At 38.5% G+C, this 22,903-nt stretch overlaps 1 protein-coding gene across 1 annotated transcript in view; it reads left to right on the top strand.

Annotated features, from left to right (window-relative positions):
- Nucleotides 1-22,903, top strand: part of Stxbp5l (syntaxin binding protein 5 like) — a 395,225-nt gene that overhangs the window by 243,854 nt on the left and 128,468 nt on the right. The window contains exons 15-16 of the mRNA XM_008842914.1: nt 18,836-18,876; nt 22,167-22,384. Coding sequence (XP_008841136.1) covers nt 18,836-18,876; nt 22,167-22,384 — 259 coding nt within the window. The remainder of the gene's footprint in view (nt 1-18,835; nt 18,877-22,166; nt 22,385-22,903) is intronic.

Consider the following 22,903-nt stretch of genomic DNA (forward strand, 5'->3'; position numbering starts at 1 on the left):
TTTTTAAAGGTTAAAACCTCATTTAATTTTATGTCTTATAGGGTTTATGCTGAGTAAAATATTGTATAACTGTAATAATTCAACTGTAAGCCTAAAAATTTATAGCCAATTTTGAAAAAGATGCATCTTAGCTCAGAAAATTGTTATTGAATATGTCAATGCTATTGTAATGAAATACTTCTTCTAAGTATGTGGCTATTAAATAAATAATCAACTGGAATAAAGTATATTACTAAAAATAACTACAGGACATTCAGAAAACAGTACATTAGTAAGTTCCTTCATATAATTGTAAGCTTCAAGTAAGGGATTGAACTCCTCAATTAAAAGATACAGAATGGATAAATTTTTTTAAAAATCCAGCTGCATGGTGCCCCTAAAACACTCCCAGATTAAAGTATACACAGAGACTGAAAGTGAAGGGTTAGAAAAATTTGCACAAAAATGGTAGTCAGAAGAAAAAAGCACACAGAAGGCCACAATATGCCACGTTTTAAAGAATAAGAGACTGCAGAATTGTATCACTGGATCGGACCTCACCCACCCATGGCTCAGGGGCCATTGCAGACAAGAGGACAGAAAGATTGTAAGAGTGAGGACTGGTTCCTGAACACAGGAAAGCAGAAACTTTCAGGCCACTGGAAGTTTGCACATGTGAACTTGTGGCAATGGTGGTGTCAAGCACTGGACCCATGCCAACTCAATTAAATATGGGCCCAGAGGGGAGGAGAGAAATGGGTGGCAGATCAGCCCTAGACTGAGAACTGTTGGAGACTGATTGCTACTGGGAGAAGGGAGTATGCCTTACTATCTCTAGATGGGCTGACTACACTCCAGTGGATGAATTTTCACTAAAGAACGTCTGGATACAAAGGTTTGACTGGATAGGACTTTCATGTATGGAAGAATACATAAGGTCTGGTGGGGGGATGAAGGAGACATCGATGGGGGAGGGGGTCTAAATTTGATTAAAAACTGTTGTATGAAATTATAAAACCCCAATAAAAATTTAAATAATAAAATAAAATAAGGGGGAAAAAGCACAGCCAGAAGTGTATCAAACTTTAAACCAAAACTCACAGGAAAAAAATTACATGATAAGAGTCAATTGACCAGAACACAGATAATTTAATATATATATTTTATAAATACATATGCACATGGTTACATAGTTCTACAAAAATACATGAAGCAAGCATTGACAAAATCAAAGAAACATGTCAGTTTCACAGTGCTTATAGAAAACATCCATATTATATTTTTCTATAATTTAAAAATCTATTTTTTTGGTCTTTTTGAGACAGGGTCTCCCTGTTGCCCCGGCTGTCCTGGAACTCACTATGTAGACCAGGCTGGCCTTGAACTCACAGAGATCCACCTGTCTCTGCCTCCTGAGTCCTGGGATTAAAGGCTCGTGCCACCACACCTGGCTAAAAATCTATTTTCATTAGAACCTTAAGCACTTCATACCATGTATTTTGGTCATATTTCCTTCCTCCCCCCAGCTCCTCTTAAATCCACCCTCACCTCCCTATCCACCCAACTTATTATTTATTTATTTTTACCCCATTGGATCCAAAATGTGTTGCCCAAATAAACTTGAATGTAGACTCTGCACTGGTTTGTGGTTGACCTACCAAGGGTCACTCACAACCTTAAAGAAAACTGATTCTTCCTGTCCCAACAGCTCTCAAATGCCAATAGCAATTGAGGTAGGTGTGGGCCCTCAAACCCACCTGCCCCCTCCATGGTGGTATTTTCTGCCTTCAGCTTGAATAGGTATTGTGAATGCTGCCACAATTGCTGTGAGTTCCTAAGTACAACTGCCCTGCTATCTGGAATATACTGTTTCCTTGTAGTCATTCACCACCTCTCACTCTTAAAATCTTTCTGTCCCCTCTTCTATCAAAGATCCCTGGGCCTTGGAGATAAGTGTGTGATGTGCATGTTCCATTTGGGGATGAGCACTCAGCAGTCTTTATATTCTGCATGTGGACTAGTTGGGGATCTCTGTGTTAATTGCTTTCTAATGCAAGAAGAAGCTTCTCTGATGAGAGTTGAGAGTCTTGCTAATCTATGAATATAACAATAAGTCATCAGAAGTCATTTTAATACTATGCACATTTATTTATATTAGTAGTAGGTTCTCCCCTGGGGCCTATGCACTATCTAGCTTCTGGTTCTTGGCTCCAATAATGGCCCCAGGTATGAGTTGCCTCTCATGGAGCAGGCCTTATATCCAATCAGGGGGTGATTGGTTACTCCCATAGCATTCTTGCTACTGTTGTACTAGTGGCCATATCTGGGTAGGCTAGTCATTTTTGTTGTTTGCAAGGTTCACATGTGGGTAAGGGCTTTAAATACTTTGCTCCTCTAGTAACATGAATAGAACCTTCCAGCACTATGAAAGATAGCCAGTAGGGATGAAGCTTTCAGGTGAGTTACTCATTTGATTTTTCCATATTATGACTCAAGTATATGTTGTTTTCAGCAATAGGGTCTTGCTGTCAAGTTCTAGAGAGTAACCAAGAGCTATGGTAGTCTGTAATGTTTGAGGGTTTATGGAATCCAACTAGCCAACAATTCCAAGGGAGGTAACCCATTCCTGGTACTTAATGTTTTTCATTTTCTAGGATGAGGTGCCTTGTTGGGGTATTATCATCCTGTTATAGGGTAACTCCATTTAAACTCTTTATATATGTATATGTATGAATTGTAGAAAGTTTTTACAGTAGGTTTCCATATTGATTTTTCAAAAAGCCATTAGTATTAGTTAACCCTCCTCATATTCTCTCCTTTACCCTCTCCTTCAATCCCCCACTCTATTTAATGTTTCTGTTCCATTATTATCCTTCCCCCATTTTATATCACTAGATATCCTATCTCCCTTCCCACAAAAGATCTCCCTTTAAATATAGCCCCTTACTAGATTTCTAACTTCTATGGTTAATCCCAAGGAAACACACACATCTAAACATCCAAAGCTAGCATCCATGTGATATTTTTCTTTCTGGGTCAGGTTAATTGTTTCCAGTCCCATCTATTTTCCTGAAATTTTTATAATTTTATTTTTTTCTTAATAGGTAAATAATATTCCATTGTGCAAATGTGCCACATTTTTCCTAGCCAATTGTCAGTTGACAGGCATCTAAGTTGTTTCCATTCCTGGCTATTGTGATTAGAGCAGCAATAAACATGAATGAACAAGCACCTCTGTAGAGTCCTTTGGGTATATACTCAAGTGTACTATAGCTGGATCATGCAGTAGATCGATTTCAAGCTTTTTGAGGAACCTCCACAGTGATTTCTATAGTGATGGCACCAATTTGTACTCCCACCAACAGTGAATAAGTGTTCCTAGTTCTCCCCATCCATGCCATCATTTGTTGTGATCTTTTCTTGGCCATTCTAGCTAGGGTAAAATGAAATATCAAAGAAGCTTTAATTTTCATTTCTGTAATGACTAAGGATATTGAGCATTTTAAAATGTTTTATCTGTTTTACCTTTTGAGAACACTCTGCTTAATTCCATGTCCCATTTTATAATTGCGTTGTTTTGTTTTTTCTTGATGTTAACATTTTTACTTCTTTTTGATCTTTTTGAAACAGGGTTTTCCTGTATCCCCAGCTGGCCTGGAACTCACTATGTAGACCAGGCTGGCCTTCTTGAACTCACAGAGATCTTCCTGCCTCTGCCTCCCAAGTGCTGGGACTACAGGCATGGGCCACCATGCTCAGCTTACTTTTGTAGTTCTTTGAATATTCTAGGTACTAGCCTTATGTCAGATGTATAGCTGGTAAATTTTTTTTCTTTAAGCTAATAATTATTCTGTAGGCTGCCTCTTCTCTTGAATGATGGTGTCTTTTGCTGTGCAAGCTGTCAACTGCTGGCCTTAATGTCTATGCTGTTGGGCTCTTGTTCAAAAAGTGCTTTCTTGTGCATATAAGTTTCAGTGTATTCCATTCTTTCTGCTCCATCAGATTCAGAGCATTAGGCCTTCAGGTAAGGTCCTTGATCCATTTGGACTTGAATATTGTTAACACTGAGAAATGTGGACCTAGTTTCATTTTTCTACATTCAGCTATCCAATATATCCAGCACCATTTGTTGAAGATGTTGTCTTTTCTCCACTGCATATTTTTGTCCTCTTTTGCAAAAATCAGGTGGCCATATGCATATGGACTTATCTCTGGGTCCTCAATTCTATTCCACTGATAAATGTATCTATTTTTATGCCAGCACCATCCTTTTTTTCTTACTATAATTCTGTATTATAACTAAATCAAGGATGGTGATACCTCCAGCAGTTCTTTTATTGTTTGCAATTATTTTGGCTGTCCTAGATTTTTTTGTTATTCCATATGAAATATAAGCTTTTTTTGAATTTCTATGAAGAATTGTCATAAAATTTTGATGGAGTGAGTCTGTAGATTGTTTCTGGTAGAAGTACCATTTACTCAATATTGATCCTACTGATCCATAAGCCTGGGAAGTCTTTCTATTTTCTGATACTTTTTTTGAAAAGACTTTATTTTTATTTTGTGTATGTGTTTTCTCTGTATGTATGTAAGAGCACCATGTACTTGCCTGGTTCACACAGAGGCCAGAAGAGGGCATCAGATCCCCCAAAACTGAAGTTAAGGATGAGTGTTAGCTGCTATGTAGGTGCTAGGAACTGAGCCTGGGTCCTCTGGAAGAGCAGCAGTAAGTGCACTTAACTGCTAAGCCATGTCTCCAGCCCATGGTATCTTTATAAATTTCTTTCTTCATTGTTTTAAAGTTTGAATTATACAATTCTTTCACTTTCTTAGATTTATTCCAAGATTTTTTTGAGGCCATCAAGAATGGGATTTTTCCTTGTTTCTTTCTCATTATGTTTGTTGTTGGGATTTAGGAAGGGTGCTGATGTGTGTGTTAATTTTGTACTCTGCTACTTTGCTGAAGATATTCATCAGTTGTAGGCATTTTCTGGTGGAGTCTTTTAGGTATAAAATTCTATCATCTGTAAATAAGGATACTTTGACTTCTTTCTTGTTTATATCCCCTTTATCTCCTTCACTTGTTTTTCTACTCTAGCTAAGGATTCAAGCACTATATTGAACAGGAAAGGAGGGTTTTTTTTTTCTCCATTTAGCATGATGTGGCTGTGGGCTTGTTACATGTTGCCTTTATTAAGTCATGATATGTTCCCTGTATCCCTAGGCTCTCCAGAAATTTTATCATGAAGGTATGTTGGATTTTGTCAAAGGTCTTTTCTGTTTGAGATGATCATGTAGTATCTGTCTTTGAGTCTGTTTATGTGGTGGATTATATTTATTAATTTACATATGTTGAAACATACCTGCATCTCTGGGATGAAGCCAACTTGATCATGGTGGGTAACTATTTGATGTGCTATTGCAATTATTTTTTTGCACATATTTTATTGAGAAGTTTTGCATCTATGTTCATGAAAGATATTGGCCTGTAATTTTCTTTCTTTGTTGAATCTTTGTCTGGTTTTTGTATCATGGTAATACTAGTATCATCTGAGAGGGGGAAAGACAGTGTGTTACAGGGATGGAACTCTTGGTGGGTCCAGTGGATGGACCCATACTGAAGGACATTTAAGGACACAAATCATACTCTATAGGCTGTGTTTTATATAGATGAGAGTACACACACACACACACACACACACACACACACATTAGGGTGTTAAATTGGGTGGGAGGCAGTGGAGGAAGGTGCAGATAGGGGAGAGAATCTACATACTATCAACTATATTGTATGAAAACTGAAAAAAATTAATTTTAAAAGTACTGAAAACTCACTAAAAGCCTAAAGATCAGAGGGAGGAGAAGGAGGAGGAGAAGGAAGACGAGGAAAAGGAGAAAGAGGAGGAGGACATGGAGCAGGAGGAGAAGGAGGAGGGGGAGAAAGAGGAGGAGGAAAAGGAGGAGCAGGAGGAGGAGGAGGAGGAGGAGGAGGAGGAGGGCATTTGGAAGTGTTCTTTCATTTTTCTAATTTACTGAATAATTTGAGGAGATTTAGTGTTCTTTTTTGGCCATCTGGCAGAAGATTTCTGCACTGTTCTATATTCATCTGGTCCTAGGCTTTTTTCAGTTGGAAGATTTTTAAAATACTTGTTTAACTCTTTGATTTCCATGACTTTATGTTATCAGAAGACATCAAAACAATAGTAATGTCAGACATAAATCAATATAAGCAAATTACTATTGAACCCAACTAATAATGTATGACTTCAAAAAATGCAAACCAATTTAATAAATTAGAAAAGCTACAGTAGTATAAAATCATAGAGAAGTGGTTACTCAAAGTGTACGTCAATAAAATGCATGTGATTTTAATGTATATATATTTTTAATTTTGTGCATTTAATACAATAAATCTTAATCCTATTTAGACTCCCTTTGCCATTTGCTACCCCCATAGCCCCCTCCACTCTATTTTATGCATTCTGTCATATATGTTAAGGCCCATCAAGTTAAGCTTTTGTAACCAGATGCCTCTTGGTGCAAGTTCATCCACTGGAGTCTAGTCAGCCTATCTAGAGCCTATCTAGAGCCACTCCATTAAGAAAATCAGCTCTCCGTCACCCAGCAATAATCAGTTGTCAGTAGCTCCTTGGCTAAGGTTGGGACCTGATTCCCCTTTCCCCAGTTCTATGCTGGGTTTTTGTCTGAATTTGCATGAGTCTTGTGCATGCTGTCACCAGATGAGTAAGTTCCCAGAGGCCTGAAAGAAACAGATTTCCTTATGTTCATTCACCAACCCTGACTGTTACAAAATATCAGATACCCAGGTTGTTTCTATCTTTGGCTTTGAACGTAGTGGAGTGGAAAATCCTAAGTCTACACATGCAGAATGAGTGTATCAATGAGCAAGATTTTTTAAAGGACTCTTGAAATATGACTAAATTTTTTTCTTGAGTGCTTTCAACGCTTTTTAATTGAATTTTTGCAATTTTCATAAAATATAATTTGATGGTATTTAGATCCTCTCTCCTCCCCACACCTCCACTTACTGCCCCCTGGCCCAGTTATACACACACACACACACACACACACACACACACACACACACAGATTTATGTATGTGTATATATGTTTGTATGTGTGTAGATAGATAGATAGATAGATAGATAGATAGATAGATAGATATTTCTGAAGGAAACGTGTTTTCTTGGTTATTCATATTGTTTGGGTTTTTGTGATGGGACCTAGGCATCTGGAGCTATGTCATTGGTGGTATTTCTTGTATGGATATCTGATCTTGCCTTTTATGAGTAGTGTAGTGGCTAATCCTGGGTGTCAACTTGACTGGATCTGGAATTAACTGAAATGAGAGAGATCTTCTTGATGGATCATCTGAAGCTGGAAGACACACCCTAAATGTGGGCGTTACCTTCTGATGGCAGCCCATATAAAAGTTCATGGCAGAGGACAATGTTTGCTTTTTGCCACTTGCCTTCTCTCTCACTGGTGAGTTCATCTTGCTGCTGTAGAGTGAAAACTAGCTGATCTTTTGAAATTCATCAGACCTTCAGCGCCAGATTGGGACTACTGAGACATCTAGCCTTGTGGACTGAGCAACTACGGATTCTCAGCTTCTCCAGTGTGGTGCAGCCATTGTTGAACTACTCCGACTCTATCCTGTGACCTAATCTGATAAATCCCTATATTCATTCTACTGTTCTGTTTCTTTAGAGAACCCTGACTATTACAGATTGTGGTACCAGGAGTGGTTCTAGAGAAACAGAATTGAAAGGATGAATTTCTTTAATGGGCTTACTGGTATCTGGCACAGGCTCTCCAACTTGGAGTCTTTGGGTAGCATGGACAGCACTGAAAATCCATGGTGTAGACTATTTGAAGCAACTATGAAGATAAACGCATTTGAGTCTTCTAACTCACCTCTTGTGAGGGGCAAAAATTAGTGACTCTATACATAAAACATTTGACAATTTGTGGGAAAATGTGAAAAAGAATGATGCTGGCTGGTTACTTATAGCATCTCTGGATGAAGTGATGGAGATAAACAATGAGCTTAATGACAAAATTAACCAGCTCCAGATTTGAATCAACAGTTTAAAAGTTTCCAAGTGTGCCCTGGAAGAGAATCTTCTCTCCAGCAGCCAGAGAGCTAAAGCTGCAGAAAATCAAGCTGGAGCTTTTATTATACGTTTGGCTGACCTACAACGCAAATTTAATTCCCAGCCTTGAAGGGTGTCACCAGTAAAGGTGAGGGCATTGATAGGGAAAGAAAGGGAAAGTTTGGAATCCTGACACGTGGGATGGAGATGTGTGGGAGAACCCTGATGAGGCTGAGGATTTTGAATCCTCAGACTCTGAGGAATTTACTTCACTTGATGAATTAATCTCCCCACCCTCCGCAGAGAATGTATTCCCACACCCTGCAGAACCACCCTCCCTACCCTTGTCTGAGAAAACTAACCCCATTCAGCAAGACAAAGCTTATGTCCCTCAGGGCCCAGTTGTTGTTGCTTCTAGACTTATAACCAGACTCAAAGCTAAGCAGGCCCCTAGAGGAGAGATAGAAAGTGAGGTCCATGAGGAGGTGTGCTATACCACTAAAGAACTTAGTGAATTTGCTAATTCTTTCAAGCAGAAGTCTAATGAATATGTCTGGGAATGGATTTTAAGTGTATGGGATAATGGTGGAAGGAACATAAAATTGGATCAGGCTGAGTTTATTGACATGGGCCCCCTGACTGGAGATTCTAGGTTTAATATGGAAGCTTGTGCTGTTAAAAAGGGTATTAAAAGTTTATTTGATTGGTTGGCCGGGGTATTTATCAAAAATGGCCTACTGACAGAGAGCTGGAGATATCTGATATCCCTTGGCTTAATGTTGATGAAGGGACTCTAAGGCTCAGGAAAATCGGCATGCTCGAATGGAGTCACAGTGCAAAACCAAATCCTCCACAATGGGAGGGCCCAGAGGACATGCCTTTTACTGATTTTATAAGATAGAAAGTACTGAGAGAGACACCAGAACGTTTGAAGAGCTTTGTTTTTGCACTTTTCCTTATGCCAGATCTTACAGTTGGAGATGCTGCTACGCAACTGCATAAATTAAATGTAAATATAATAGGTGTCACAGGACCTTGGAGTAGGGGTCAGATGGCAGTATTGAATTACCAAAGACAAGGTGAGTGTACTTATCGTAATGGGTGGCAAAGGCGAAACAATACCTACAATGGCATGACTTGAATGGACCTGTGGTACTGGCTAATCAATCATGGTGTTTCCAGGGACCACACACATAAGAAGCCTACTAAGTTTTTATTTGATCTGTATAAGCAGAAAAACTCTAGGACAAATGACTGGAAGTCAGCATAGCAATAGAGAATCCCACTCAATCAACCAATTTCCAGACTTGAGACAGTTTACAGACTCAGAACCCCTTGAATGAAGGGAAGGCCAGGTGCCCTTGAGGAAGGACCTTGTCACAGTACCAAAGAGTTATGCTGTTCATCTTTCCCCCATCCTTCCCCAAAGGGACCTGCGGCTTTTTACTAGAGTAACTGTGCACTGGGGAAAAGGAAATAATCAGACTTTCTGAGGCCTTTTGGGTACTGGATCTGAATTGACACTGATTCCAGGAGACCCTAAAAAGCATTGTGGTCCTCCAGTTAAAGTAGGGGCTTATGGAGGTCAGGTGATAAATGGAGTTTTGGCTGAAGTCTGAATGACAGTGGGTCTAGTGGGTCCCCGAACACATCCTGTGGTTATTTCCCCAGTGCCAGAATGTATAATTGGGATAGATAGACTAAGGAACTGTCAGAATCCCCACACTGGTCCCCTGACCTGTGGAGTGAGGGCCATTATGGTTGGAAAGGCCAAATTGAAACCACTGGAATTGCCTCTGCCAGAGAAAATACTGAACCAAAAACAGCACCACATCCCTGGAGGGCTTGCAGAAATTAGTGCTACCATCAAGGATTTGGAAGATGCAGGGGTGGTGATTCCCACCACATCTCCCTTTAACTCTCCTTTTTGGCCTGTGCAGAAGATAGATGAGTCATGGAGAATGACAGTTAACTGTCAAAAACTTAATCAAGTAGTGACTCCAATTGCAGCTGCTGTACCAGGTGTGGTTTCCTTACTCCAGTAGATTAATACATCTCCTGGTACCTGGTATGCAGCTATTGATTTGGCAAATGCTTTCTTCTCAATACCAGTTCAAGCAATTTGCTTTCAGCTGGCAAGGCCAACAGTATACTTTTACTGTCCTGCCTCAAGGGTATATGAACTCTCCAGCACTGTGCCATAACTTGGTTCGAAGGGATCTTGATTGCCTGACTCTTCCACAAAATATCGCACTGGTCCACTGTATTGATGATGTTATGCTGATTGGATCCAGTGAGCAGGAGGTAGCAGACAGTCGACTTGTTGGTAAAGCATATGTGCATGAGAGGATGGGAAATAAATCCAACAAAAATTCAAGGGCTTTCTACCTCAGTGAAATTTCTAGGAGTTCAGTGGTTTGGAGCATGCAGAGACATTCCTTCTAAGGTAAAGAATAAGTTGTTGCACTTGGCCCTTCCCTCCACCAAGAAAGAAGCACAACGCTTGGTCGGCCTGTTTTGGTTCTGGAAGTAGTACATTCCTCATCTGGGAGTGTTACTACAACCCATGTATCATGGTTGGAAGTGACTTGGAAGGCAGCTGCCTTTGACTGGGGCCTGGAACAGGAAGGGGCCCTTCAACAGGTCCAGGCTATACAAGCTGCTCTGCCCCTTGGGCCATATGATCCTGAAGACCCGATGGTGCTTGAGGTATCAGTGGCAGATAGAGATGCTGTTTGGAGTCTCTGGCATGCCCCCGTAGGGGAATCACAGCAGAGGCTGTTGGGATTTTGGAGTAAGGCTTTGCCTTCATCTGCAGACAACTATTCTCCCTTTGAGAGACAGCTCTTAGCCTGCTATTGGGCCTTAGTGAAAACTGAACATTTGACAATTGGCTACCAAGTCACCATGTGACCATAGCTGCGCATCATGAGCTGGGTGTTATCTGACCGCCCCCCCCAAGCCATAAAGTAGAACATGCACAACAAAAATCCATTATCAAATGGAAGTGGCATATATGTGATCAGTCCCAAGCAGGCTTGGAGGGCACAAGCAAGTTACATGAAGAAGTTGCCTAAATGCCTATGGTTCCTACTCCTATTACAATACCTCCTGTTCTCAAGCATGCACCTATGGCTTCATGGGGTGTGCCCTACAATCGGTTGAATGAGGAAGAGATTAGGGCTTGGTTTACAGACGGTTCTGCACGCTATGCAGGTACCACTCAGAAGTGGACAGCTACGGCATTACAGCCAATTTCTGGAACAACCCTGAAGGACACTGGTGAAGGAAAGTCTTCACAGTGGACATTACTTTGGGCTGTGCACATGGTCATACATTTTGCTTGGAAGGAGAAATGGCCAGAAGTGTGATTATATACTGATTCATGGGCTGTAGCCAATGGTTTGGCTGGATGGTCAGGGACTTGGAAGGAGCATGACTGGTAAATTGGTGAGAAAGACATTTGGGGAAGAAATATGTGGATAGATCTCTCCAAATGGGCAAAAGATGTAAACATACTTGTGTTTCATGTAAATGCTCATTAAAAGGTGGCTTCAGCAGAAGATGAGTTCAATAATCAAGTAGATCAGTTGACCCATTCTGTGGATAGTCAACCTCTTTCTTCAGCTATCCCTGTCATTGCTCAATGGGCCCATGAACAAAGTGGCCATGGTGGCAGAGATGAAGGTTATGCATGGGCTCAACAGCATGGACTCCCACTCATGAAAGCTGACCTGGCTACAGCTGCTGCTGAGTGCCAGATGTGCCAACATCAGAGACCAAAACTGAGCCCCCGATATGGCACTATTCCCCATGGTGACCAGTCAGCAACCTGATGACAGGTTGACTACATTGGACCACTTCCACCTTAGAGGGGACAGCACTTTGTCCTTGCAGAAATAGACACTTATTCTGGTTATGGATTTGCCTTTCCTGCACGTAATGCTTCTGCCAAAACTACCATCCAGGGACTTATAGAATGCCTTATCCACCGTCATGGTATTCCACACAGCATCACTTCTGACCAGGGAACTCACTTCACAGCCAAAGAAGTGGGACAGTAGGCCCACGGTCATGGAATCCACTGGTCTTACCATGTTCCCCACCATCCTGAAGCAGCTGGCTTGATAGAACGATGGAATGGCCTCTTAAAGACATAGTTACAATGCAAATTAGGTGGCAATAGCCTGGAGGGCTGGGGCAGGGTCCTTCAAAAGGCAGTATATGCTTTGAATCAGAGTCCAATATATGGTACTGTTTCTCCTATAGCCAGGATTCACGGGTCCAGGAATCAAGGGGTAGAAGTGAGAATGATTCCACTCACTATCACCCCTATTGACCCACTAGGAAAATTTTTGCTTCCTGTACACTCGACTTTGCACTCTACTGGCTTAGAAGTTTTGGTTCCAGAGGAGGGAGTGCTTTTGCCAGGAGACACAACAAACATTCTTTTGAACTGGAGGCTAAGACTTCCCACTGGCCACTTTGGGCTTCTGATGTCCTTAAGTCAACAGGCTAAGAAAGGAATAACAGTATTAGGAGGGGTGATTGACCCAGACTACCAGGGGGAAATTGGACTGGTTCTCCACATGGAGGTAATGAAGATTATATCTAGAAGGCAGGAGATTCCTTAGGGCAACTTTTGGTGTTACCATGTCCTGTGATTAAGGTCAATGGGAAACTGTAACAACCCAATCCAGACAGGACAACAAATGGCCCAGACCCTTCAGGGATGAAATTATGGGTCACTCCTCCAGGGAAAGAGCCAAGACCTACAGAGGTGCTTGCTGATCATGGAGGAAATACAGAATGGGTAGTAGAAGAAGGTAGTTACAAATATCAACTTAGGCCATGTGACCAGTTGCAGAGAATTGAGTTGTAATTGACATGAGTGTTTTTGTCCTATTTGGTTAAGAATAGGCTTGTGCATATATACACATATGTTAAGCAGATACTTGTGGTGTTCTCTTTTGAATGTGTAATTGAGATAAATGTTAAGTGGTTAAGTGTTGTGACCCTATATGATCATATTGGGTTATGAGACACTAAAGGACTAAGCATTCCTTGAAGACCAGGACTAAGCATTCCTCGAGGACCTTATCACCTACTCTAAGATATAAAATGCATTGGTCATTGTATATGGGATATTCATATCATGTTAGGTGAAATTATGACCTCGACCGTATGACATAGAGAGATGCTATTGGGTGTCAAGTTGACAAGGGGTGGACTTGTGATGGCTAATCCTGGGTGTCACCTTGACTGGATCTGGAATTAACTGAAATGAGAGAGGTCTTCTTGATTGGATGACCTGAAGCTGGAAGGCACACCCTAAATGTGGGCATTACCTCCTGATGGCAGCCCACATAAAAGGCCATGGCAGAGGAGAACACTTGCTTTTTGCTGCTTGCCTTCTCTCTTGCTGGTGAGTTCATCTTGTTGCTGTAGAGTGAAGAATAGCCAATCTTTTGGAATTCATCAGACCTTCAGCACCAGATTGGGACTACTGAGACATCTAGTCTCATGGACTGAGTGACTATGGATTCTAAGCCTCTCCAGTGTGGTGCAGCCATTGTTGGACTACTCGGACTCTATCCTGTGAGCTAATCTGATAAATCCCTATATTCATTCTACTGGTTCTGTTTCTTTAGAGAACCCTGACTACTACAAGTAGATATTTGGAATTTTGTTTGCTATTACCCCAACTTGTCAAATTGTATGCCAGTTGAGTAATGCTTGGAGTTCAGTTTTGGGGCTACTCTGTGTTGATATGTCAGTAGGGTGTAAGAAGTGTTCTTAATTCAGCTAAGAATAGGTGAAACTTCTGATCTAGTAGCCAACCTGCTGTGGGTTTAGAAGATTCTTTGTCCTGATATAAAGTCAGTGGAGGGCTTTCCAGTTTCTACAGGCAGTTATTGGATGGCAGGGCCAGGCTACACTGGCTCGAGTGAGGTGGGCACAGGAAACCAGACAGAACTTAGATGGAAGTGGATAGGGGTTCTTATCTGGGATTTGGGGACAGGACACCATTTGGGTTGGAAGGATCTGGGTAGATGGAGTGGTGGGCTGGCTCTAGGGGCCTCTACCTGGGGTCACAGTCTTATAATATTATGTGGCCTCTGAGCTGAGCTTTGAGTTGGGTGATTTTGAGAAGTGGATTTGGTCTCTGATGCCCTACATGTGATTCTGGGTCTAAATCCACACAGTGCCACAGGAGGGTAAAGAGTGGGGTCTGTGCTGTTACATGGCCAACAGACTACATCTGGGGAGTCCCTACCTGCCATTCTGATTTAGACTCATTGGGTTCTGGAAAGGTGCTGAGGAAGAATCTTTACTCACATAGATGGTGGGCCAGCTGGGTCTGGGGCTATCTTTACCTGGGGGCAGTGGTCTAACTTCACAGTCATGGTACAATACAGAGAGCAGGATCTCTGCTAAACCAGATCCATTTTCTACAATTTATTTTTATTCTTTGACAATTTCATATATGTAAATACTGAATTGGGGGCATTTTCACCCCCCATTACCATCTCTAATCCCCTATTCTCCCTCTGAAGCCTTTTTCTTCCAAACAAATCCATTCCTACTTTAATGTCTTTCCTTCACTAAGTTTAAATATGATAGCTTGCACAAATATGCATGTGGAGTTATTGACTGTAACATGAAATCAGCAACTTTTCAGTGCCTACACCACTGAATAAAATGAAACTCTTCCCATAGCCCATTAATTGTCCATAGATCCTCACTGAGCTTTATGAGCCCCTCCATCATATATGATGAAATGAGTAATTGTTCCAGTCTTATGCTAGTCTTGTACCAGTAACCATTGCTGCAGTGGATTCATGAGTCCAGTGACTGTGTCATGTCCAGAAGATGGTTTTACAGCATTCCTCCCCAACCTCTGTCTCTTACATTTTTTCCTATTATCACTTCCTCAGTGCTCCCTGAGTAAAAGTGGGTGATATAGAGGTTGTATTTAGTGCCGAGCACTCCCAAGTCTCTTAATCTCTACCTTTTGACCTGTTGTGAATCTCTATATTAATTGCTTCCCTCTGCAAAAAGAAACTTCTCTGATGAATGCTCAGAGGAGTGTTAGTCTATGGGTATAAATGTAAATATTTCAAAGGCAGTTTTACATGTCAATTTAGCAGAACAAGAGTAATGGGTTCTCCTCTATGACCTATGACCTCCCCAGCCAAGGACTCGACTAGATTTACAGTACCAGGCATGAATTCCCTCCTGTGAAGCAGGCCTCAAATACAGTTATAAAGTTATTGGTTACTCCCATTATCATCTTGCTAGTATTGCATCAGTGGGCGTCTTGACATTATTGTAGCTCATGGGGTCCACAGCTAGACAGTACCATTGATGACATTTTTCCCCTAGCAACTTGCATAGTACCTTCTGGTACTATAAAAGCTAGCCAGCAGGAAGGAAACTTCCAGCTCAGATCTAGCTTGATGTCTCAGTGTCCTTCAACCCAAGTGTTCAATGTCTTTAACAATAGGGTCTTATGATCTAGTTCTGGTGGACAATCAAGAGCAAGGGGGGGGGGTCTCTGGAGCTTCCCTGACCAACAGTTTTTAGAGAAGTATCCAATATACAGTACTGAGGTTTTTGTTTAATAATTTTTGACTCCTGGGAGGAACATTTTCCACCCTGAAAGATGCTTCTGTTCAAACTTTTTTAACTTATGTTTTTTTATAGTATTGCAAGATAATAGGTTTCCATTGGGCTTTATCATACAGCATTAATTTTGGTTAACACTTCAACCCACTACCTGCTCTCCAGTCCCATCCTTTTAAACCTTTTCACCCCCGGTGTTGCCCATCCCCAGTAACTTCATATGTGTTTTGCTATACTCCCTCACTTAAAGCTGTTTGTTGCCTCTTCTCCTCTACTGGCTCCTTTCTAACTTCCTGGCATTTCTAGGCACTCCAATTTCAACACCTATTCTAAGAATTCAAAGCTTACAATATGCATTGTCTATCTAAATCTGGGTCACCCCTCTCAGTATAATTCTTTCCAGATCCATCCATTTTCCTGCAAATTTTGCAATTACATTTTCCTTACAACTTAATAAAATTCCATTGTGAATATATACTACAATTTTATTATCCATTCATCAGTTTATGGCCATCTAGATTATTTCCATTTCCTGGATACTATGACTAGAGCAGCAATGAACATGAATGTGCAAGTATCTCTGTAGTGATATATATGCATGTATATGTATATATATGTTTTATAGTAAGATATATACTTTGGGGCATATACTCAAGAGTTATATAGCTATTTCATATGGAAGATCTAATTTTAGCTTTTTAAGAAACATCCACACTGATTTTCATAGTGGTTTGCATACCAGTTTGCACTCCCACCAACAGTGAATAAGTGTTCCCCTTTAGCCATTTTAACTGGTATGAAAGGGAATCTCAAAGTCGTTTTAATTTGCATTTCCCTGATGGCTAAGGTTGGAGAAAACTTTTAACATATTTATTAGCCATTTGTATTTCTTCTTTTGAGGGTTTTTGTTCAGTTCTGTAGCCCACTTTTAAAAACTGAGTTTATTTTTTTGATGGTCAGTTTTTTATTTAGTTGTATATTCTAGATATTAGTCCTCTATAGGAAGACAAAGCAGCATTAATTCCAAGTCAGGATGGTGGGAAATAGCTGGCCTTGTTCTAACTAGCTAAGTAAAGAAAGTGTGAGCCCTAGAGAAAAGTGACTGTGGCTGGTTCCAAAGCAGAGGAATGGTGATCTCCATGGAGGGGGCCTTGCAAACTCTCCCAGCAGAAAGGGGTCAAGGCCCAAGGAGGGAACATAATGGGCTGGTTCTTTCTAGCTAGCAGAGAAGGTGTGAACGCTGGTACAGAGGTCCTAAGGGTGATCCCAAAGTAGGGACGGGTGTGGTCTGTGGGATTTGGCTAACTGACCCCAGCTAGCCACTCTCCTGCAGCCTCAGTGGGAAGGGGCCAAGGCCCAAGGAGCTCTGATGGGAACAGGATGGCTGGCTCTTTGTCAACTTCACTATATATTTAAAATGAGACTTAATTCTAAGTAGTTTGAGTCCTTTGACTTTGTTTTTTATTGTTCTAGTTCCTTTACCTTTAAATATAAGTTTTAGAATTATTTTATAGCTACAAAAATTTTTGACATGCTTCAATGGAGATTACATAGAGTCTATATATTATTTGGGGAGAACCAGTATAAAATATAGTCATCATAAATACAGTTTATATCTTCTTTTATTAATACCTTCTTTTCTCTCTTGATCAGCATTTTATATTTTTAGCATATGATTTTTAGCATATGATCTAACATAAATTATATTGGTTTATATGTATTTTGTAGTTTGTTACTATTGTAAATGGCAGTTTGTACTTTCATTTTCTAAGTGCTTTTTCTGTTACACAGAAGTACTATTGATTTTTTTATTTATGTATTTACTTTTATTTATTTTTACATATATGAGTGTTTTGTCTGCATGTATGTAAGTGTACCATGTGTGTGCAATGCCCACAGAGGACAGAAGAGGGCAACAGATCTCCTGGAACTGGAGTTACATATGGTTGTTAGCTGCATGTAGGTGCTGGGATCCAAACCCAGGTCCTCTGCAAGAGCAGCCAGTGCTCTTAACTTCTGAGCCAAGAAACACTTCTAGCACAAGAAACACTGTTGATTTTTGTACACTGGCCCTCATCTTACAGTTGTGCTGAACTCATTTGAGTTTAAATATCACTTTCATATCAACTATGAGATCTATAGATAAAAATTCTATCTTTCTCAGTTTGTATGTTTTTCCTTTGCTTTTCTTGCCTCATTGCAATATTTAATACATCTCCATAACATGAAACGAAATAGTGAAAGTAAATATATTTTGCTTTGTTCCTCATCTAAGGGGGAAAAATGTTTGGTCTTTTACAGTCATGTGTTAGGCATACTTATTTGTAGATGCCCTTTATCAAGTTGAACACATTTCTTCTGTTTCTTGTTAACTGTGTCTTTTCATGAATGGCTAGATGGTGAATCTTTGTCCACTGCCGTTTCTGTACCACATGGCTTTTCTTTTTAAAATTTTCAGTCTAAATAATTACAATTTGGTGACTGACTTTCATAGAAACATTTAAGTGGCTTTGCATTTCTACAATAAATCACACTTGGTTATAAGTTACCCTTTCTGCATGTTACTTGGATTTTACTTACTCAAATTTTCTTGACGATCTTTAGGTCTAAAATAGAGGGATAGTGTTTAGTGCGACAGTGTTGAATTTTCTTTTCCTGTAATTTTTATGGGTTTGGTGTCAGATATTGCTGACTTCACCAAATGTCTTTTTTAAATAATAGAACAGGCATAAATTCTTAATAAATCATGACAATTTTAAATCAGCTTAAGGAGTTGCTTTTATATTTTGATGATAAAAGTTATCTTTTTCATTGAATGTAAATAATTCTATTTGTTAAATATTGTTCATTTTCACAGGACACATTTACTACTATTACATTTGAAGTCTTACAGAAATAAAATATAAGAATTAATTGTTCATTTCCTAATCTTTAGATTTTGTTGTATTGTTTAACCACAAACCATTGTTTTGAGTTTAGAAATGGTTTGTCATACATTAGTGTTCATGCATTGATATTTTTAAATCAAAATCTTAAAAATAGAAATTTATGTTTTTGTATAATTAGAGTAACTATTTTTATTTTGTGTTTAACTCAATTTATTTTTTATCTAGTCATGCAGATGGATCAATAAAATTTTGGGATGCTTCTGCAAGTAAGTTTCAAATTTGTCCCCATAAAACAGAAAACATTTTGTTAATATTTACTCACAGTCATCCACCACTTTTTAATTTGGGTAATTGACATTTCAGAAATATCTTAACATAACTATATTGCTTTGTTACAAAAATCTCTTTCCTGTATTGTTTATTAGCAAAAATGCTATCCTAAATATATTCTATAATAGTGAACAAACAAGACTAAGAAACTTTTTCAGTATTCCTATCTAAAAGAAGCAAGTGTCAGATTAGGTGTTCAGGGATTTCCTTTGCCTCCTACCTGCATGGTAGCTAACTGGGGCTTTCATTACTCCATTCTAAAATTTCCTTTCCACTTATCTACATGGATCAAAAGAAATTATTTGATAGTAGTAAAAAATTCTTTTAAATCCTTTAGAATTAGGCAAGTTAAGGAATAAAGTATATTGGGCAATATTGAAGGGCATGTAAACGTATATAAATCTTCATTTGTCCTTCACAAAATATGATCAGAAGAAAACATAAGAAAATTCATTTGTGCAACTACAAGTCAAACAAAATAAAAATTCTAAACATTATAAGTAGAGTGCTGGCTTTTAAATCAGAAATGATAGAGATTTATTTGGACCAGGTGGATTCAAGAAAGATTATTTATTTATTTGTTTATTTATTATTTATTTATTAGACAAAGTCTTCTTAGATAGCCTAGACTGGCCTCTAACTTTGAGATCCTCATGCCTCAGTCTCCGACATCCTAGGATTACAGTTGTTTACCATCATCACAGGTAGAAAGAGTATTTTAATGGCAGTAACAGGTAATATGATCTTGTTAGTTAGTGAAAGCTTTGACAGTCAAGAATAGGAAGATAAGAGCAAGTTGACAATGACTTTCTTTGAGTTTCTGAGAATATGTAGCCAGGAGGATATAGCTAGATATCTTGAAAATAAGAAATACAAGAGATCTGAGTAGAAACAGTAGCAAATCCAAATAAAACTGTCTAGATGGTAAGAAGAATAATCTGCAAAGGAAATGAAAGAAGAATCAGTGTGAAAATATTTGAAACTATAGAAGTAAATAGCTTCTGAGAAAGACAAATAAACAGAAAAGCAAAACAGTATTGACTCTTGATATTCTTTTCCTACAAGGCAGGATCATAAGAACCAGCCATTATCCTGAGAGAAAGATGAAAATATTGAGAGTCTTAGATTTTGAGATCCCTTTTTGACATCCCACACTAAAGAGCAAGAGCCTAAGAGGAAACTCAGAATGGGGAACTAAACTTTTCTTCCGATGAATATTTTGTAATCTTCCTTTGTTCCTGGAGAAAATTAATGCATAGGGTTATTAATACTTCTTCCATGCCACCTCAAAATCACTTCTTAGCCTCTAAAATTTTAGAGAACTCTTACATTCTAATTATTAGACTGTATAATACCCTTTAACATGCATAATCACATTTTAGTATGTGACTTTGTAAATGAAATATTCTTTTATCACATTCAGAGCATAAATTGCAAAGGATTATACCATGTTTATTATTTTTTTCTGTATCAATTTTAAGGGCTATCTTCAACCTACTGTCATTAAAGAAATATCACTTGCTTTTGCTAATTTTGTGGAAAACTGCCAAATAAAAGGAGCATGTTAAAATTTGAATAATTGAATATATTTGTATATTGGTTTTCAATTGCTAAGTATTACAACAATTTATCAGTTTAGAAAATGTTCAACTACTGCTTCAGTGTCTCTGATAAATATCTAATTATATCTTAACTGAGTCCTGCTCAGTGTCATAAGACCACAGTTTCAAGTTAAGTTTGGAGGCCTGTTTTAAGCTCATATGGTTAGCAGAAGATTTAATCTTGTGTGTTTACAACCTGTGATAGCTTGCTGCATCATGGCCAGCAACTCACCTAACTACGTGGAACCCATAAAGATGAACTCTCTATTGATTAACTCAAAGTTAAGCTAATTAAAGACTTTAATATATCTGAAATACCCTTTTGCCATTGTCATATAGTATAAAATAATCATGGAAGTGATCCCATCTGACCCACATGACAGGATAATACCACCTAATGCAATCCTTTGCCCATTTAAAACCTTTTTAGTTTAGCATTATTTTAGACGTATAGAAAAACTGTTAAAAAAAAGTGTGAGGGCTATGAGATATATTCACCAGCTAGTCTCTCCTCTCTCTCTCTCTCTCTCTCTCTCTCTCTCTCTCTCTCTCTCTCTTTCTCTCTCTCTTTTTCTCTCTCTCTTCCTCCACCCCTCCCTGCCTTCTATTTTCCCTTCTTTCCCATCTCATCCCTCAGTCTTTCCATCTTTCTTTCTCTTCTCACAACAATGTACACCTATACATTTAGACTTTTGTAACCATTTGAATGTAAGTTGCAGACACAATGCTCCTGTAGCATTATGCATGCCACTATTTCATTGGGTACTTCCTACAAACAAGGGACATATTTTTGCATAATGCTACTTATCAAAAACAGGAATTAAAATATGATACGAAGATGTCTAATCTCTAACTCTATTTCAGCTTTTGCCAGTTTTCTCACTAATATCTTTTATAACAATGGAAAAAAACCAAGGATCATTTTTTGCATTTGGTCATCTTTTGAGTTTTTATACATCTGGAACAATCTTATCATGGAATTGACATTTTTAGAAATTCAGGCCAATTACTTTGTAGACTGATCTTAGGTTTGGGTTAAATTCAGTTGTGCACTTTGAGTAGAAACTCTTGAAACTTTCTTGAAGACCATTTCTAGAACATGTCTTTTATTTAAGGAAATTGTGTTTTTATTATGGTCTTGTGTAGAAAAAAAATCTTCCCTCAAATAAGTATGATTTAAAACAATTCACAAGCCCAGAGTTTTATAAGATTGTATGTGACTCTGTCTTGACTAGAAGCACTTAGATGGACTCTACTAACATAATTATAAAATTCATGTCTAGAAAAGTTTTTAGAAGATAATATCAACCCCTTATAAAGGAATCCTAGGGGTCATTGTGGAAAAAACCATGAGGGGATCTCCCCTAGGAGGCCTTACATTCCATTTCCTTTGTGATTTCCATTCTTGCTTCCAATGCTTTTAAATCTATTTCTCTTTGTTTTTATACTTTTCCTCTTTGATACTTACTACTGAGATGAGGGCATGACATTGAGTGGCTACTATGTAAATGTAATTTTCCCTACTTTGGTTTTACTTTTGTGATCTAACAAATAAATTGAAAAAGCTTTGGCAACGTCTGAGAATTAAATTCACATTAAAAGATAACAATTTAAATATTTTGTAGTGACTCTCCAGATGCTGTACAAGTTAAAAACTTCAAAAGTTTTTGAAAAGCAGAAGATAGGAGATGGAAAACAAGCATGTGAAATTGTAGAGGAAGATCCATTTGCTGTTCAGATGATTTACTGGTGCCCAGAGAGCAGAATATTTTGTGTATCAGGAGTCTCTGCATATGTCATCATTTATAAATTCAGCAGACATGAAATCACAACAGAAATAGTGGTAAGTTGCTTAAAATTTAACTTTTCGATTTATAGTTACTAAAAGACAACAATTATGTATTTGAACTACTACTTCCTATGGTTTTAAGCCATCAAGACTACAATATATAGCTAGTAATATAATTCATAGAATTTAAAATTATTATTGTTAATGTCATCATTTATAAATTCAGCAGACATGAAATCACAACAGAAATAGTGGTAAGTTGCTTAAAATTTAACTTTTCGATTTATAGTTACTAAAAGACAACAATTATGTATTTGAACTACTACTTCCTATGGTTTTAAGCCATCAAGACTACAATATATAGCTAGTAATATAATTCATAGAATTTAAAATTATTATTGTTAATTGTTAATTTTTTATGTCTTTCATGTTGCATATACCTCACCAAACTGAGTTAATTCCTCCTAATTATTAATTGCCTGTATTATAAATTTAGCATTTTTATTACTTATAAAGAAAACTTCTCAGAAGTATAGTATACAACATGTTTTAAAATATGTGTTGTATAGTATA

The sequence above is a fragment of the Nannospalax galili genome, unplaced genomic scaffold (assembly GCF_000622305.1).
Source record: "Nannospalax galili isolate Female #2095 unplaced genomic scaffold, S.galili_v1.0 scaffold18, whole genome shotgun sequence".
Taxonomy (NCBI): Eukaryota; Metazoa; Chordata; class Mammalia; order Rodentia; family Spalacidae; genus Nannospalax; species Nannospalax galili.